Source organism: Pseudorca crassidens, chromosome 19 (assembly GCF_039906515.1).
Source record: "Pseudorca crassidens isolate mPseCra1 chromosome 19, mPseCra1.hap1, whole genome shotgun sequence".
Classification (NCBI taxonomy): domain Eukaryota; kingdom Metazoa; phylum Chordata; class Mammalia; order Artiodactyla; family Delphinidae; genus Pseudorca; species Pseudorca crassidens.
This window is the reverse complement of record NC_090314.1, coordinates 20,585,915-20,599,690: the sequence shown is the minus strand read 5'-3', so window position 1 is coordinate 20,599,690 and position 13,776 is coordinate 20,585,915. Positions and strand designations below refer to the sequence as shown.

Below are 13,776 nucleotides of genomic sequence, written 5' to 3'. Positions count from 1 at the left end.
CTGGAGTGGCAAAGTGGAGACGGCAGCTAGGGAGGGTCTCCTTCTCTGCCTGGGACCCCTCCCGTCCCCACAGGCTGGCACTGGCTACAGGGACTCACCAGCCTGGCCCCTGCCTGGGCCCACGTGGCCCTCGTACTGGGTGGGCTGACGTGGGGGATGAGAAGCAGCCCTGAGCCCTGGGAAGATCCATCCCCTCCCTAACCCTCCCCTGGTGAGCACGGCAGGGGGCAGTGGGCTGCTCACAGCAAGGAGCCTCTGCTGCCCAGCCCGGGGGGAGGAAGCCAATCCCCACCCCGGGGGCCCATCCACGGCTGGGGTGGGGGGCAGTGGGGTGGAGGCGCTGGGATCAGGCAAGGGCCCCTCTCCCTCATTCCAGCTCCAGACAAAGGACCACCTGCTCCCCTGCTCCCCCTCCCCCTCCAGGGCTCCCTGCTGTCGTCCTAGTGACAGGGGCTGCCCTGTGGCTCCTCCCCCTACCCCCCACCAGGGCCTGCCAGGCCTGCCCCTAGCACATTACAGGCTCCAGACCGCAGAGAAGGAGCTGGAAGCCGGCCGAGCCTCCCTTCTCTGCCAAAACTCTACCTTTCGTGCCAGGGCCAGACAGCCCAGACAATGGGGGGGGGGGGTCATCGCTACGCTAATAATGAGGCCTCAGGGATGAAGGAGGGGGACTGGGGGAAAGGGTGGGAGAGGGAGGGAGGGGCCAGCTGCCTGGGCTCCACAGATGTACACGGGACACCTTCCAACCACAACCCCAAACACCTGGGAAGATGAGGGCAAGAGCCCCAGCTGACAGGGGGTAGGGGGTACGGGGCGGGGGGGTAGTGCAGAGAGAGGGAGCGAGGGGGAGACAAAAAGAAACACACAGAGAGGATTCGTGCAGAGGCGGAGAGAGGTGGGTACCACTGCCCTGACGGAGCTTCTAAAGGAGGCTGCGAGCAGCAAGGCAAAAACCTCACTCTGGTCTCAGCCACTTACCAGTTTGTGTGATTGAGGGTAAACATCTCGAGTCATAACTGCCTCAGTCTCATTCATCAAGCAGGGGTGAGCGTGCCCTCGGGGTGCGCTGGGTTGAAGCAAACGCAGCGCTGTGCTCTCCAGGGCCCAGGGCCGCCCGGACTCAGTGTCCGGCTCCACTTGCCTCATTCAAAGCGAGGAGGGAGCAGCCCTGCCATGGAGGCTGGGCCGACCCTCCTGGACACCATTCCCGCCTTTGGGCCTCCTCAAGGGCAGCTTTGGGGACAGGATCATACAAGCACCGTGGTTTGGAGCTTTGGGGGTAACAAACCCTACAAATGCAATTTCCTTGTCAATAATGTACTGAAGGCCCCGAAGCTCCCCGTCCTGGGTGCTCCATGACCCAGATTCACCCACTTTGGACTGAAGGGGGGCTCTTGGAATGAGGTCTAGGCTGGGTGGGGTTAGTCTGGGGGTGGCGGGGCAGCGGGAGGAATGGGGCTGTGAACAGCCGCAGGCAGAGGCCCCTTGGAGAGCCAGGAGCATCCTTGCAGCTGCCTCCCCGGTGCTGTGCAAGGCCGGGTGTGTGTGTGCATGTGTGTGCGTGCGTGCGTGCGTGCGTGCGTGTGTGAAGGGGGAGTCCACATTCAGCCTGCGTGGAGGCTGCGGACACAGAAGAGGAGGAAAACACAAAGTGACGAGTGACCTTCCCACAGCTCCCGCCCACCTGCCTTGGCCTTGAAAAGAGCTTCAAGACTCCAGGGGCGCTTAATCCCACCAGCACCCAGCCCTCTGGCCCCTTAATCCTCTAGGTCGCCAGTTCTCCCCACCCCCGGCGCCCCACACACGCTCTGCCATATATATCCCATCTCCCGTCCTGGGCCCCCTCCTGGCTCACTTATGACCTTGGATGCAAAAAGGACCCACCGGATTCTCTCTGTACTGTTGCCACCCAGGGCTCTTCCCCTCCTCTGGGGCAAGGAGTTGGGGGAGAGTTCTGGAAGGAACCCCGGCCCCAGCTGCTGTGCCATCTTGGGCAGATCATCAACCACACTGCCTCACTTTCCCCATCCACCATGTAGTAGGAACTCTCCCTTCCTGGGGCGATGTAAGGTGGTCCGTCCCCAGCCCTGCATACCTAAGCATATGATATGCAAATGGGGGCTGGGGAAAGAGACATCCACAGCCCACACAGCCCATGGGAGCAGCTGATCTTCAATTCTGCATCCTTGCTCGGCCAAAGGGCTGACGGGAAATTTGGAATCAGGATGAGGCAGCTCACATTTGGGGGGGGGAGGGGGGGAGGTCTGTGCTGTAGGAAGGACCTGGTGACACTGGAAAGAAGAACAGCAGGTCAGGAAATTGTAAGTCATGATCCAGGAGAGCTGCACGGAACCTCAGTGGTTTTCAAACTGCTCTGCAGAGTTCTAGGGGCTGGGGGACTTCCGAAGCCCAGCAACGTGGGGCGGGGGTTGCCAAGCGGCCCCGTTCTGAGTTGTTTTCTGTGTTAGCCTTCTGCATACTGCCTGGTTGAACGGCAACGACGGCGGCTGTGTATGCAGAATACCTGCCAGGTATCAGGTGCTAACTCACTGAAACCTCAGGTCACCCCCTATGTCCTGGTTTGTCTGGGACAGTCCTGGCTTCTTACACCTACTGTCTGAGCATGACTTTTTTTTTTTTTTTTTTTTTTTTTTTGGCCGTGCCTGCACAGCTTGAGGGATCTCAGATCCCTGACCACGGATCAAACCCAAGACCCCTGCAATGGAAGCACGGAGTCCTAAACACTGGACCGCCAGGGAAGTCCCTGGGCATGATAATTAACAATGTCCCTTTCACCCTCAAAATCCTCCCAATTTGGATAATCAATTATGCAGTCCCCCCATTTAAACCTCACAACAACCCTACGAGGTAGGTGCTATTTTACATGGGAGAAAAAACGAGGCACCAAGAGCAGAGTTGCCCAAGTTTGAAGAGCTGGTAATTGGTGCAGGTGGACTCACATCCAGGGGGACGGGCCCAGGTCTTGCACTCTCCCATCATTAGGATGCTGTGGCTAAAAAGGGTTCGAGAGATCCCAGTTCAGTCCTCCCATTCGTTCATTTAACAAATACTTGCTAAGGATCGACTACGTGTCTGGCATCACACTAGCTTTATGGACAGGGAAGCAGGTGCAGAGAGCAAAAGAAACTAGTTCAAGGTCACAGAGCAAGTTAGTGGTCAAGATGGAAATAGCTCAGGGTTCCTCCACAGTGGTTGGCTGGTCCAGCATTGCTCTTCCTTGTTTTTCTCTGTCCTGTTCTGTCGTATGAAATATAACTGGCTCAGGGTTTCCCAGCGTGTGTTTCGTGGAACACCAGGCCCAAGACGGTGCATGAAATAAGGGTGCTGTGGTTCCAGAAGTTTGGGAAGCCCTTTTGGAAGGGCGTGATGTATAAAACCATATTAAAGGTTCTTCAAGATCTTACAGTGGAGAATCCTGTCTGATTCTGTTCAGCCCAGCATTTCCCAAACTTACTGGGTCTTTGATCATAATATTTTTTCACAGTAACACTCCATGGGACACAATCTGGGGAAAATGCATGAATCCATAGCAGAGTTACTTTTCCCTTTTGTGAAACCAGGCCCCTTTGTCAGTGGTTCCGAACCAGCCTTTCGCCTCCACCTCATGAGTGGCACAGGCCCTCGAGGCAGCTGACACTTTGTCCGGAGTCCTCCAGCCAAGTTAGAAGCCTGCCGGATCCAGGCCCCAGCCAGAGGGTTGAGGAGGGTGCCAGGCCCTGCGAGTGGCCGAGGAGGAAGGGACTGGCCTAATGGGCTGAGCTGAGCTTCCAGGGAACCAAGCCCGCAGGGTCTGGGATCTGCCTGCTCAGCACCCAGGACAGCAGCGCCACTTCTCCCCTCCCTGCTGCAGGCCCAGGAGCGCGGCCAAGGCTTCAGAATCCACCCAGCGGCAGCAAAGCAGAAGAGAAAGAAGAAAGGAACATGTCTATTTTATAGCTCTTATGTTACGTGTGATCTGCAGCAACTCATTTCCAGGACAATTACATGTCTGGTCCCTTCTCTCTCCCAGGGGGACCTCTCCCTCTCCTTCATCTCGAGAGGTCCATGTCCTCCGTGAGGGGTGTGGGAGCCCAGAGGTAGCACCTGGGGAGCCATCCTTGTGCAGACCTCTCACGCCTGGAAGGTGGGGACCTGGAGTCTAAGGAAGCCTCCCATCTCAGGCCCCACTGTCCCCGCTCTGTCCACTGAGACAGAATAAGCCCTGGGAAAGGACCCCATGGTATGCGTGCTGGGGCAGAGGAGGGTGCAGGCAACTGCCCCTCCCCACTTAGGGGGTTACCATGGCTCATCTGCTGGCTCCCTGCATCATCACCCGGCTTCTGAGCAGAGCGGAATTAACGAGGCTGCCCAGGGGTTTCCAGCTCAGCAGAGCAGTCCCCATCCAACAGCCACAGCCCACCAGGGAACTCAGGCCCATTCAGGGATATTTACAGCCCCATAAATTAGGCCCAGGCCTGCAGCTGCTGAGGTCAGGAGGCGAGGTTAGGGGAGTAGCAGCTTTCTCTAGCGCTTCTGCCTTGCAAATGAAGATGCTAATTTGCCCCAGAGAAAACCACCTCACACCATCCCCTGACTTTCCCCCCAGACCTGAAATACTCATTGGCACAAATATTTGATTGCTCTTATTCTCATATCAACCCTAGAGTATAAGTGTGATTCGTCCCATTTAACAGATATGGAAACTGAGGCACACAGAGACGAACGACTTGTCCAGAGGCACTTCAGTGAGTAGAACAGGGTACCATCGGGCCTGCTTTCAGCTGAAGCTAGGAGTGGATTTATAAAGACCTCAAGCCTCCCTGGGAAGAAGAGAGACCAGTTCCTAAAAGCCAGGTTCTGACCCCTCCTGCTCTCCAGTCTCCCCACATGGAGGCACGAGGGGCTCTGGTGCTCCCCTGGGATTTGGCCAGGCATCTGACAGCTGGGGAAGCTTCAGCAATTCGATGATTCCCAGTTACATTATTTCTGTTCTTACAGCTGCCACCCCAGGGTTCTGGGGGAGGGAGCTCATCCCTCTCAAGGGGCTTCTCCCAGAAGCTCCAAGTCAGGCTCCTGAACATCCCCCCCCCATAAGTCAAAGAGCTGAACCCCAGGATCTGAGGTTGGCAGGCTGATTAGGAAGCTAGAACACCCTCCCATCAGCAGAGAAGCGGAGGACGTCCTGGCCTGAATCCAGGCTGAGCTGCTGGACAATTGGCAAATTTCCAGAAAACTACCCAGCTCTCTCTCTCAACACCTCTGCCGTGAGAAGAAGAGCTCTCAGACTTTCCCCGGAAGGCAGAAAGCTGGGGTCAAGTGGGGGCCGCCTCTTTCCTCCAGGCCTGCTCATCTCCACCCTGAGAGAGAGCCTCCTGGAAGACCCTGCTTCTCCCGCTTCAAACCACAGAAGGCCTTGGAGGCGCACAGACTCTGAGGGGGCAGCTGGGGGTTGTGACTCAGAGACAGGCCCCTTGGGTCCCAGGAGCAGACGTAACACCTGTGCTGCCTCGCCCAGGTCCAACCATCAAGGACAACTGGGGACTGAAGCTGAGTCATGGCCATAAAGGTAGGAGTCCCAGGGGAGCTGCAGGCAGGGAGAGGTGGGAGGGTTCGAGCAGGGAGGGGTCTTAACCTGCCCCATCCCACCCCCTTCAGCCTAAACTCATTTCCTCTTGCTGCTTCTCCTGGAATCCACCAAGGGATCCCTCTGGTTCCCCAGAAAAGAGAGATCCAGGGAGAAGGAGGGGAGTGGGTTGTCCACAACTCAAGATGCACATCAGCTCACTTCCATAATAGAGAACAGCGCCCTGGGCCCAATCTCACAGTCGATCACCAGGAACTGCCAAATCTGAACACTGGGCAGAGCAGGCCCGCCCTGGGGTCTGGCCACGTGGTGCCCGATGCCTCATTCTCACCCTCACCCTCTGCCATGCAGGCAGCCAGTGAGCGGAGGGAAAATGCTTGGGCGTCCACATTCCCCCAGGCAGCCTCTATCCAAACACTTCTCTCCTTTCTTTGGAAAGTTCAGGAGGAATGTGGTTTTCCAGCTCCTGCCCTGAAGAAGTCAGTTTGATATGGTGGAAGGAACCCCAGACTGGGGATCTGGACACTTTGATTCAAGACCTAGAACTATTACGTGGCCAGAGGTTATTTTGAAAACAGTGTTAATTTCTTTAAATTCCAGTAACGCGGTAACCACCTCCATATTTATTAGGGGCTCACCACACACTGTGCCACGTGCTATACACACACCATCTCATCAGGCCTCACCACAGCCCTGAGGGCAGGCAGCTTACTGATGAGAAAACCAAGGCTTGGAGAGGTCACCCGGCTTGCCCCCTGTCACACAGCGAGGAGGAAAACTGGGACCCGAGGCAGACTCCGTGTCCTCGCCCCTGCCTGAGTCACTCAGGGTGCCAAGAAAGCAGACGGAAGCCTGCGAGGCCCGGGTGCAGGAACACCGGTCAGAGAGGGAAAGAAAGCAGAGCCGGGCTCTAGTTCCAGCTCCGACATTACTGTACCAAGTGACCTCAGAAGGTCTCGGACCTCTGTTTCCTCATCTGCAAAGTGAGCAGATCGGACAAGATGCTACCACCGACCTTCTACTAATCCACAGTCCTTGAGGTGGCGGCAGCCCCAGAAGGGCTGACACAGGCGAGGTGGCCGCACAGTCAGGGCCTGCCCCTGGAGAAGACATTAGAACCCAAGACAACATGTGCAGGGACGTAGCTGGACTTGTTCACTCCAGCATGTGCGTGCCTGTTCCGTGTCAGGCAGGCAGGAAGGCAGCGAGCAACCTCAGCTCCCTTGGTCCCGCTGCTCAACCGCTATCAAATGCATTTCTGGGAGTGGTCAGGGATAAAAGGGTTAATTCAGCATGACTGCTGGGGTCACTGGGCCAGGAGCAGGGTAGGGAAGCTGGCTTTGCGGTAGAAGGAAGTCCACAGACTTTAGGGGCCTGGACGCCACCTGATAAGGGGTTGGAGATGCAGAGCCTGAGTAAGGGAATCCCTCTCTGCTGGTTCATCCTGTGTCCTGGGGGCTGACTCTGGGGCAGGTGCTTTCTGTGCCGCTCTTCACTAATCCATGCAGCAGTCTCATCTGAACCTCTTTCCACCTCCCAGAACCCTCTTAAGCCAGCCTGCAGGGCTGCAAATGAGGCAGGCTTCAGGGTCAGGCTAAGGGAAGACCCTCAGGCTGGAGGCAAGGAGGCTGGACAGGGGAGACACTTGGGAAAAGCAAGCAGAAAAATCCTCCGGGCGCAGAAGTGGCTCTCTCTCCAGGAGCCGGGATTGGGAAGGAGCTGGTTTGGAGGCTTCGTCTTTTCCTATAGGGGCCTGGATCTCAGAAGCAGCCCTGTGCTTCTTCCAGCAAATTCTGGTTCCTGGTCAAAAGACAGTTGTCAAATGTCCACTGGGGGTTAAGACTCTGCGCTTGCACTGCAGGAGGCACAGTTTCGATCCCTGGTCGGGGAACTAAGGTCCCACATGCCACTCGGCGTGGCCAAAAAAAAAAAGTCCACTGGGTATCAGACATCACTAAGAGAGTTTCCACTTCCATTTAACTCCCACAGTCATCCCTGGAGTTAAAGATAACCCTCCCCATTTTAGAGATGAAGAAATTGAGGCTCGGAGAGCTCATGTTGCTTGACCCCAATCACAAAATCTGTAAGGCTTGAACCCAGCACTCTCTGACCCCACTTTCAGGGTTCTCCCCAGCAGCCCACGCAAGCAGCTCTGTGTTGTGTTCGTAGCATGTTTATAATTTTGGAGGGATAGTCAAGACTTGTCTGCTTCCCTTCTGGGAGATTAGCCAAGTTAGGGTCCCTTCTTGAGGTCTGGAACATGCATGCTCCTAGTCGGGAGGGAAAAAGGGAGACAGGATCAAGTTCCTCTCAATTCTCCCTTTTCCCTCTTGCTTGTTTGAGCTTGGAAAGCGATTGTGCTCTGTTGACTTAACAGAACTCTGCTCCAAACCCTTTTGCTCATTAAACATTTGGAGATCTTGACGGCATTTGTAAGGGTGAACCTGGAAATGGTTTTCCAACCCGAGAAACCTTTTATGGGTTAACGGGCTCCAGCCCCATACCTGCCATGGACCTGCTATTTGACCTTGGGTCCTTGAGGGCATCTCCCTGGAGTTCAGGAAGGGACTGGGAGTGAAACTATCAGAGCATAACCTGAAAAAGAGGAGCTTGTAGGAAACCTATGGGAGCAATAACTAAAGGGTACATTACCTGGGCACAATTGTCAATATCAGGGGAGAAGATCAGAAATCAAAAATAAACCTAACCACATATACAAATTTACTAAATGATACAATTTCTCAATATATAAAGGAAGGCTTTCTTGGGACTTCCCGGGCGGTCCAGTGGTTAAGACGCTGTGCCCTCACTGCAGGGGGCATGCATTCAATCCCTGGGGAACGAAGACCCTGCATGCCTCGTGGAGCAGCCAAAAAGAAAAAAAAAATTAACTAAGTAAATAAGTAAGTAAATAAATAAATTAAGCCTTTCTTAATAAGTGATGCTGGTGTAACTGGATAGGAATAGGATCTGGATGGAATAAAGAGTCAGACAATTTTTTTTTTTTAAATCAGAGAAAAAACAGTAGGAAACAGAAGCACATATTTATGCGATCTGAAGAGGGAAGAAAAGTGTCTCGGCTCCAAAGCAACATAAGGAATCATGAAGAAAAGGCCCAACAGATTCAGCTGTAGAAAAATAAGACATTTTTACCATGACATTACACTATAATGACGGGTTAATATTTATGGTAACTTTAAAATCTAGTATTTAGGGAAACCACCCAAGGATATGAAAAGACAGTTTCCTTAAGGAGAAGTTCAAACAGGAAACAAACACCTGGAACATCTGGGGGTCAACGTGATGATCTTCAGGTTTCCTGACTGTTGTAATTTCTGGGACCTGTGAGGAAACACTGGGGAGGGGGTGAGGTTGGGTGGCGTGTTACACCCCTGCTTGAGCAGACCAGACAAATGTCCAGGATGCCGGGGGTGGGCGGCGGCCAGGTAAACATCCAAGGGACTGGGGTCACCTGTTTTCTGCACCTCCAACTCCCCAAAAGGCATTCTGGCCATTGAGTTGAGGGGTGACCACATAGGACCAAAAGGCCAAGGTCATGGCTTCGAGCCCTTGGATCCAATTAGGGTCATGTTGGGTCAAAGGTACTCTACATGCTGAAGAACCAGACAGCACAGAGGCACCGGTCTAATTCCATTCCTAACACCTGGAAAAAGGTCCCAGCTGATCCTGGTTTGAAACCAGGTGACCACTGGCATCCCCCCCTTGACCCAAGATGGGAAGGAGGACCGACTGGGGCCAGCCTCCCAATCCAGTGACCTCGGGAAGGTGAATTCCAGGACCATATTAGTTTACAGGGATTCTGACGGATGTCATGTGAATCCTACCCCATTCAGCAGAGTTTGGCCCATCAGGGCTATTTCTGTAAGAAATCGTGGGAAGGCTGCCTGCAACCACCAGCCAAACGTTCTTTCCTGAGTGCACCAAGTTCACCATCACCAAATCCTTCCTTTAAGTAGGCCCAAAGGAAGAGTCAGAAAGGATAAGACCCCTCAGCTTTCCAAATAACCCGGCGTCCTTCTGAAGTTGTACATCCATTTATGAAGTTTCACACCGGCTTTGCATTCAGCCCTATCAGGGGAATGGTCCAGGTGGGCTGCACAAAGGAGGCGGAACAGACGCAGAGGGACTGGACATCTGCCAGAGGTCAGGCCCCCGCTCAGGAGCAGTTCTTCTCAAACACTAAAGCACCCATAGGAAGGAAAACAACAGAAACAGGCTGCTAAAGCCCCGTGAGGGCTGGGGAGCGGACCTAAGGCAGAACTGATCGTGAGAGAAAAAACTGTCCAGAGTTAAGTTTGGGGAGTTTCTTTCTGAGAATTAACGTTGTCTGTCCAGAATGTTTCTGAGTGGGCCTTCCCAGAAGCAGGTGGATGCTCTCTGTGACACCTGGGATCTCCCTGCAGTGGGACAAATGGGGTTTCATAGACCACGCGCTGACATGAGGTGCTATACAGTCTCTCTGCTCCCTCAAGTTCCAGATTCTTTCTCCTAAAAGTTTTCCTCCATTCGCCCAAATAGTTCATTTTACAATGTAAACACACACACACACGCAGGGATTGGCAAAGGAAATTAATCAAAATGAGAAAGACACAGACAGAGGGAAAAAAAGAATGATACACTTTGTTCTAGGTTTGGATTCTAAATCTGGCAGGAGGTGTGAAGGGCTGGCAGCTTGCTGGTCGTGGCATCTGTGGCAGCAGGCAGCTCCCTCCTGCCTCAGGGCGTCAGGCCAGAAGTGTCTGTACTCCTAAGAGCCGGAGGGAGAGATGGTGTACCCCAGAGGGAGAGGAGCGGCAGGATGCTCCCCAAGCCACAGCCAGGCCTTGTGTTGAGGTGGATGACAGCCCCCAATCCCCACCCCAGGCCCACCATGCCTTTCAAGCTGAATTCCGTGTTGTCAGTCCCACTTGGCCATCTGCATTTAGCTGACTCCTCAAACTGAACTGGTCTGAAACCAAAGTTGTCAATTTTACAAACCCCCCTGCCCCCAGCCCGACTTTTCCTTCTCCTCCTAGGTGCAGAACCTCAAAGTTATACATGTGGTTCACCTCATCTATTTGGGTCTAATAAGATCTTCCAATTCTCCCATCACCATGTCCCTCTTCCTTTCCACTCCCACTGTCATCTTCCAAGTCAAGGGCTTGTCTCCATTCATGGCAGCAGGCTCCTGGCCAGTTCCTCTCATCCCTGCAACCCATCTCACCTCTATCCCACTCTCACACAGGATCTTCCCAAAGTACTGCCTGGATCTGGTAACAAACTTGTCAAAAAAGCTTTCAAAGGCTTCCCCTGCCTCCAACAGGACGAGGTCTGGTCCGTGCTGCTTTTTCAGCTTTATCTACCTCTCCAACCCAACACGCTCCCTCTGGCCCAACCAGACTGGTCTCTTAAAGTCACACACACTTCATGGTATAGTCATTTTCACCCCAGGACCACAATGCTCACTATTCCCCCACACTGGGACAGCTCTTGCCACCTCTCCTTCTGCATCATGAAACGGGGAGGGAGAAGGAAACACATAACAACAGCACGCAACAGGAGTACCAAGCAAAGAAGAGAACCATTTCCCCGCTGAAGGTCAAATGTCCGTCTCCCGGTTCCAAAGCCAATGCGTGGCACTTCCAACTCCATCCACCACGCCTAGGCTCTAAGCATTGCGAACAATCCCATACAAGTTTCCAGCTATGACTCCCCCATCCCTGCAGCAAAATTAGAGTAGAGTCAGCTTTCAGAAGTGCTCATATCGAGTCGCCCTTCAAGGATGGCAGAGATTTGACTTCAGTGGCTCTCTGATGGTGGAGGGGGAAGAGGAAAGGGGACGTTAACTTAAGCCCTTCCCCCTCCTCCCCAGCCCCAAAGGTGATCCCCCGGCATACAGAGAACGTCCCAGGCTTTCAATACATATTATCCAGTGTCTCCCTGGTATAAAGCCGGTCCTGGTGAAGTGGCGTTAGGAGGAGGAGGCAGGGAGGGAGGGAGGGATCTCTCAGGGGAGCCCCCCCCCCGCCCGCCAAACCTGGAGAGCAGGACCGTTCATTTCCAGAGCTGCCTTAAGCCACGCCCCCACGTCACCGTCTCAGGAGTGCAGAGCTGGGGAAGCCCACGCAAGCAGGGAGACTGCGGGGAGGGCTGGAAGGAACGGGGTGGGGGGGGGATTTAACTGCTCACATACCTGATCAAACAGGACTTTCCAGTGCTGGTAGAGAGGGAGGCCATGCAGGAGAGGAGGAAGAAGAGAGAAAGAAAGAAACACACTTATCACCAAGGCCTCTGTAGCCTCCCAGCGGCTGCCCAGGCTCAGGGACCCGCGCGGACAAGAGATCAGGAAAACCTGGGAGAAGCTTCCCAAACGAGTCTACACATAGCAAAGGTGGAGAACTCAGGTTGGGGAGAGACAGCGTCCCTCATTCTGGGACAGGCAGGAGGAGAGATCAGCAGAACAAGGGTATCCTCAACAATTCCTAAATAAAGTCGTCCAATTCTGTCCGAGGGCCTCTAATAACTTCTGCTGGCTAAAGCTTATCTCCGTGGGAATGCACGCCCAGGTGCAATTCCTGCAATTCCATCAGACCTGCTGCAACGGTCTCCACCTGCTGGGGGCCAATGACCCCTGTCAGGAAAATCCACCCCTGCATAAGCATTAACATTTTGCCTGTAGTTTGGGAGGAGGGGGTTTCCGCCTGCACTGAAACCCACCCCCGGCCTCTTTCCAGACTGAGTCTAAGTGATGAACACATGAGAGTCTGCCAGAGTGTTGGGGCCAGAAGCAAGTGAGGGGGTTAATCACAAGAGTTACAGGGGATACAACCCAATTCAGACTTTCCGGCTGAGGTCTGGCAGGTTGAGGGCCTGGCTTCACTTCCCTGTCCCCACCCTGAGAGGGAACGGGCAGGACGTCTGCCCAATATTTCACCTCTGTTAGCGGGTTAACCTCGGGAGGAAGAAGCTTAAGAAACTCCAGTTCCCAGGACTCCCCAGTGCCGGCTCTGCCCACGGCTCCCAGGACCGGAGGGAGGGAGACACAGCAGATGGCAGGGAAGCCCTCTAGGGCAGCCCCTCCCTATCCTCGCCCAGGGGACCGTCGCTGGCACCGACGCGGTCTGGGGCTCCTAAGCCCCCCTCTGGGAGCAAAAGCGCTCCCAGCACTCCTTCTCTCCCTCCTTCGGCCGGGCTCAGGGACAGGGGCCAGCTTGAATTTCAATCACTGTCGCGACAGGGCAGGTGCCGGGCGGGAGCTAATCCGGGAGCGGAGAAGGGGGTCGCCAGACCGGTCTGCGCCGCCGGGTTCCGGGGACTCTGCGGCGCCCGCTCCTTCCCCGGACTCGGAGAGCCCGCAGGTCGCGAGTGGGAGGGGAGGGGAGCCAAGCCACTGCTGTGACGCGGCCGCCTCTGCGGGAAAACGCCGTGTCCCAGGCACTGCACCAGCCGCGAGGAGGGGTCTCCGGCGGCCGACGGGTCCCCAGCACGGCGGCGGGCGCTGCGTTCCGAAGGGAAGCCCGGGGAGCCCAAGCAGGGGGTGGCGCGCGCGTTTCGGGGAGCCCGGTCCCTCCGCCCTCTCTCGCCCGTGGGGACCCGGCCAATCCGGGGCTCTCCCGCGTCACCCTGAAACCTCCCAGTTGCCCCGCGGGGGGCAAGCCGGGGGCAGCTCTCCCCCTAGAGCCCCCCAGAAAGTTTGCCCGGGCGGGGGAGAGGGCACTCACGTCCTCCGGCGCCGCCGGCGGCCGCTCCTCGGCCTCGGGTTCCAGCTCCTCGATGCGCTCCGCCTCGGCGCAGGCGGCCACTGCGGGGCCCGGGCTGGGGTGCTCGCCCATGCCGAGGCGGCGTTCGGGGCCGGGCGCGGCTGCGGGGCTCGTCCCGGGGCTCCAGGCTAACTTTGCGCCGCGGCGGCCGCGCCGCTCGGAGCTCTCAGTGCGCGCCGCGCCGCCTCCGCGCCCGCCCCCATGGTCCCAGCCCCCGCGCCGCCGTCTTGCGACCCCGGGACGCCCGGCCCTCCGCCGCAAACTTCTCGGCTCCCGCGGCCCCGCCGGCCTCCGCCTCCGCCCCGGCCCTACGCCCGGCTCCGAGGCGAGGGCGCCCTTGGGCCGGCCCCGGCCTCCCGGCTCCCCGCACTGCCTTCCCGCTCCCCGCTCCGCACCCGAGTCTCCTCCTCCCCGCGGACTCTTCGGGGGCGG

The 13,776-nt window shown here is 56.0% G+C and overlaps 1 protein-coding gene across 1 annotated transcript in view; it reads right to left on the bottom strand.

Annotated features, from left to right (window-relative positions):
• RHBDL3 (rhomboid like 3) overlaps window positions 1–13,448 on the bottom strand; it is a 46,502-nt gene extending 33,054 nt beyond the window's left edge. Inside the window, exons 1-2 of the mRNA XM_067717035.1 lie at window positions 13,306–13,448; window positions 11,778–11,801 (exon numbers count right to left, since the gene is read on the bottom strand). Coding sequence (XP_067573136.1) covers window positions 11,778–11,801; window positions 13,306–13,416 — 135 coding nt within the window. The 5' untranslated portion in view covers window positions 13,417–13,448. The remainder of the gene's footprint in view (window positions 1–11,777; window positions 11,802–13,305) is intronic.
• Between the last annotated feature and the right edge of the window lie 328 nt (window positions 13,449–13,776).